The sequence below is a fragment of the Lycium barbarum genome, chromosome 6 (assembly GCF_019175385.1).
Source record: "Lycium barbarum isolate Lr01 chromosome 6, ASM1917538v2, whole genome shotgun sequence".
NCBI classification, from domain to species: Eukaryota; Viridiplantae; Streptophyta; class Magnoliopsida; order Solanales; family Solanaceae; genus Lycium; species Lycium barbarum.
The window spans coordinates 26,849,469-26,854,098 of record NC_083342.1 but is presented as its reverse complement, the minus strand read 5'-3'; the positions used below and the strand labels follow the sequence as shown (position 1 = coordinate 26,854,098).

Genomic DNA, 4,630 nt, shown 5'->3' with positions numbered 1-4,630 from the left:
CTACTGAATCTGCACTGATTCCATGCAGTTTCACATCTTTGCACCAACTGCATGAAGCTTGTTGCTCTCACCAGCAGCATTACTCTCAAAGTTGTTGAGCAGCTTGAGCAGCCAAGTTATTGGTATCCTCTCCAAGTAGAATAGAGTAAGCAGCAATGATACTCCCTTCATGGTCTCTTAGTATGCAACTAAGGATATGCAGCAAGTTGTTAAGGGGAAGGGTGTGATGAGTGATGTCAAGAAATTATCCCCCCATAACAGTTGTTAATGCATGGTTCCATCAATCTGTATCTTCACATCAAGCGTTTCCCACCATAAAACCATATTTCCCATTTTGCCCCTGATCATGAAAAACAGTCTTGATAGTCCAACCATCAAGTTCTACATACAATATATTGTAAATGATTGTATAAATCATTATCAGCAACCTGTTTGGCACACAAGTAGTGAAAAAGCAGGTCCTTTTTTTTTTTTTTAACTGTAGTTGATTTTTTTTTTAAACTGTTTCCATTTCATTTGCAGTGCCAGAATCAGTGATACTTAACCTGATTTAACCATGTCCACATTTTTTTTGTAGATATGGCTCGAGGCAGAGCTCGAGGTAGCGGAGGTCGTGTAGGAAAGTCCTCATTAAGGTGTGATTCTACTGGTCGTCCAAACATGCCTACCATTCCCATTCCCACCACAGTTAGTCCTCAACAAGGTGGTACGAGTTTCATAGGTGGGCCAGATCCTATAAACCAAGTTCAAACTTTACGTACGCCACCGGTTCAAGCCTCAGGTCTGTTTATTACTGCCTCTCATAATAGAAACTATAAATTGTAGGTTTGCTTCTGTAACAAGCTGCAGATTTTGTAAATCAAGCTGCAGATTTTGTAAATCATGATTAGTCATATTTGTAGACTTGCAAACAACTTGTATAAAAACCTCTTTACTGATGGTTGCTTTAATTTCCTCACGTCAAAGGTCGAGGTAGTCCTCAACAAGGTGGTACGAGTTCCATAGGTGGGCCAGATCCTATAAACCAAGTTCAAACTTTACGTACGCCACCGGTTCAAGCCTCAGGTCTGTTTATTACTGCCTCTCATAATAGAAACTATAAATTGTAGGTTTGCTTGTGTAACAAGCTGCAGATTTTGTAAATCAGGATTAGTCATATTTGTAGACTTGCAAACAGCTTGTATAAAAACCTCTTTACTGATGGTTGCTTTAATTTCCTCACGTCCACATTTTTTTGTAGATATCGCTCGAGGAAAAGGTCGAGGTAGTCCTCAACAAGGTGGTACGAGTTCCATAGGTGGGCCAGATTCTATAAACCATGTTCAAACTTTAGGTACGCCACCGGTTCAAGCGTCAGATCACGGTAGTAACCCAACCATCCCTGAATTATCTCCCATTACACCTGATCTGAGCGACCCAGTAGATGAGGGTACATCAAACCAGAGCAACACTGTCAGCGAAGAAGAGTCCAGTAGTCGTCGTAGGCAGCGGACACTTACACTTGTTACTCTTACTCCTGCAGGGTTAGTCCATGCTTGTATTTTTTTTTTTTTATATAATTTGTGGTAGGCCTTGAAATAATATTTTCAAATTTATGCAGGTTGGAACCTTCTAAAGAATGCTCTAATACCATATCCGCATCTTTCAAAAATCAACTTGATCCCAATGGAATCAATTGGAAAGGTGTCTCGGAAGATACTAGAAATTTTTATTTTGGGGAATTCAAGGTATAACTTTCATCATAATTCGTTTTATAAGTGTATTAGCTTTTATAGTTAGGATACTAATAATATTAGTTTATAAACTATTTTCAGAAGACATACCATTGGGACTCTTCGATTCCTGAGAGTGTAATAAAAAAACATTGGAATACTAAGGCAGCAACAAAGTATAGGAATTTCATTAGCAAAATTAAACAAAAAAGGATTAAGCCGGATTATGTGTCTGATAATGTGTGGGAACGCTGGTTGCAACTTTGGGCGGATCCTAAGTGTGTCGAAAAGTCAGAGATAAATGCAAAGAATCGTTGTGGAGGGAAAGAAGTTGTTGCCGGGACTCACACGGGTGGCTCTATCTGCATTGGGGAGCATCGCAAGAGACTTGTAAGTATATATATTTCTTTTCATACACTCTTAAATTTTTTATATTTACTACTTGAAAAATACTACTTGAAAATTGGTTTTTCAAGGTGTTTTTTGCAGTTCTTGATTCTGGTTTACCTAGGTATATATATTGATATTTTCTTGATTACTATGTTGTTGTCTTTCTTGAATTATTTATATTTTTCTATTGCTGGTTATACTGCTATTGTTCTTGGTGTAATTTTCTGAAATGAGTAACTTTTGCATAGGCTGTTACAAAGGGTCGAGATCCAACACCAGGTGAGGTACATTTGCATGTCCATACACATGATCATGATGGAGAATCTTTTGTTGATGAGCGTGCCCGAGCTGTCCATGTAGGTTCAAAATTTTATAATTTCAGAATTAAACTAATGACTCGTAAAGGTGTGGTAAACTAATTTCAGAATTTCAGAATTAATGGAGAATCTTTTACCTAGCTGATGTAAACAGCAGTATTTTGCCGACGTCTCGTAAAGGTGTGGTTAATGATAACTAAAGACTGTGTTTAGCATAAACACTGGTATGATGGTTGTGATATGTTTGTAAAGCTATGTAGGATCCTATATTAAGATGTGAAGCATACATTATGAATCCTGTTAGATAGTCTGGTGTTCTGCAGTCAAATATACGACTAAGTTGCTTAGTGGTTATTATTATATATCAAACGAAACCAATCAGCTGTACAAGTAACACTGTCAAAATAAAAGCACAACAATAAACAAATTCTATGCTATGAATCATTGCCCAGCACCTATCACTATATGAACTTGGTTTGCTTCCATGCATTTGTTTGCTGTTAACCACAAACCAGTGTCATCAAACCAGCTCAATATGTAAGTGCTTCTTGTTCCTCTCAGTAGTTGTAATGCTATGTAGTTTTGTATTACTATATGTGTCAAACTTAGCCAGATATTGCAAGTTTTCAATAGGAATGAGCATAGCTAATACTGCCCATTAAAAACCATACAATAGCAGTACTTGGTTGGGAATATGGCTAAGGTTGGGAATATGAAACTTATCCATGTTGATAAGCCTTCTTCCAGTACTTGGTAGTTCTGAAAAATGACTGAACTCAACTTCACTTTGATACTTCTCAGTCAATTTTCTGAAAGTCTCTTCCTTTTCCTCTGAAAATTCCTTATTTGCCAATTGAATTTTCATTTCTTCTCTCTTTTTCTTGAGCTCATTGATGGCTACCAGCTTCTTAGCATGCTCCTTTTTCTGTTTTGCAAGCTTTGACTTCTTTTTCTTACCTGAAGCATGTGAACCATGAAGCATGATCCTTTGCTTAACTTGTGAAAGAAATCCTGGATATAAATGAATAGAAATCTGGCTTAGGATGTTGTTAAGACTGATGAACTGATGAGCATAAAGACTGTGTTTAGCATAATTGTGCAGTTAATTGATGTTCGTCGTTCCCCTGCTGACTCGCAGCAGCAACAAGTGCTGCATTTATGCAACCTTGTGCCTGTTAGTCTGTATTACTTGTACACCAACGAAAAATGGATAAATATATGCTCTCTTATCTTTGGAATTCATTTCTCTTTTTATTTGGTAAAATTGAATGGTTAGTATTCTTGATGTTTTAATTTCACTAATTATTACAGGAAAGATATCAAGAAATATTACGGGAAAAATCACAGTCTCAGTCTGATATTGATCAATGTGAAGCATATTACGAAGCTGCTGGGGGAACAAGGAAGAGAAGAATATATGGTCTTGGATCTCAAGCACAAAGTTATTATGGGCCGAATCTTTGCGTCAATTTTGCCTTTAATGCTTCAGCATCAGCAGCACCTTCAACTTCTCAATCAGCACCTACAGAAAATATGGAGGAGTTAGTGATGCGATTGATTCCTACACTGACTGATCGCTTGCTTCCTTTATTTATTGAGAAGGCACGCGGAGTGATTTCTTCACCATCACATCATCCAAATACTCCTGTCGACAAACCATCAGTTGTGACACCCATAGTGCCTCCTCCTACTACTGCCAACGTTGACGATGTTGATCCTTTAGTTTCTGATGGTGATCGTAGTCCTTCACCCATGCATTAGTTTTTTATGTTATTCGCTTTTTGTTGGAAAGAACAAACTTATGCACTAACAATACTTGATGGATGTGTGGGTTCTTTTGGTAGTTGATAGCTTGGTGTTGTCGGTGTTTTGGACTTAACGATTGGGATTTCGCTATCTATTTTGAACTTTTTTTATAAATATTATTTTATGTGAATGTCAGTTATTTTTAAGGGTATTTATTAATTTGTATTTAGTATGTTTCAACAGGTGTATTTAAAAAAAAAAACAGAAGAAAAATATTTGTGACAGATTTGCGACGGATTTTGGTCGTTGCTAGAGCGACAAATATTCTATTGTTGCTAAATGCAGGCACAAATAATTCAATATTTTGCGACGGATTAGCGACAATGGTTTTCGTCGCTAATTTACTAAAACGACGAAATGAAATATGAAATTAGTCACGGAATTTATAACAATAGCAACAAAAAT

At 36.9% G+C, this 4,630-nt stretch overlaps 1 protein-coding gene across 3 annotated transcripts; it reads left to right on the top strand.

The window, feature by feature from the left end:
- Nucleotides 1–246: 246 nt before the first annotated feature.
- Nucleotides 247–4,355, top strand: LOC132643665 (uncharacterized). Of its 3 annotated transcripts, XM_060360160.1 has the most exons (7): nucleotides 247–781; nucleotides 967–1,065; nucleotides 1,241–1,523; nucleotides 1,601–1,727; nucleotides 1,815–2,102; nucleotides 2,351–2,458; nucleotides 3,731–4,355. In XM_060360160.1, the coding sequence occupies exons 1-7, from the start codon at nucleotides 580–582 to the stop codon at nucleotides 4,178–4,180; spliced, it is 1,557 nt and encodes a 518-aa protein (XP_060216143.1). In that variant the 5' UTR covers nucleotides 247–579; the 3' UTR covers nucleotides 4,181–4,355. The 3 variants fall into 3 exon arrangements, with proteins under 3 accessions (XP_060216143.1, XP_060216144.1, XP_060216145.1); XM_060360161.1 differs by lacking the exon at nucleotides 967–1,065; XM_060360162.1 differs by lacking the exon at nucleotides 967–1,065 and having other exon boundaries at nucleotides 249–757.
- The last annotated feature ends 275 nt before the right edge of the window (nucleotides 4,356–4,630 follow it).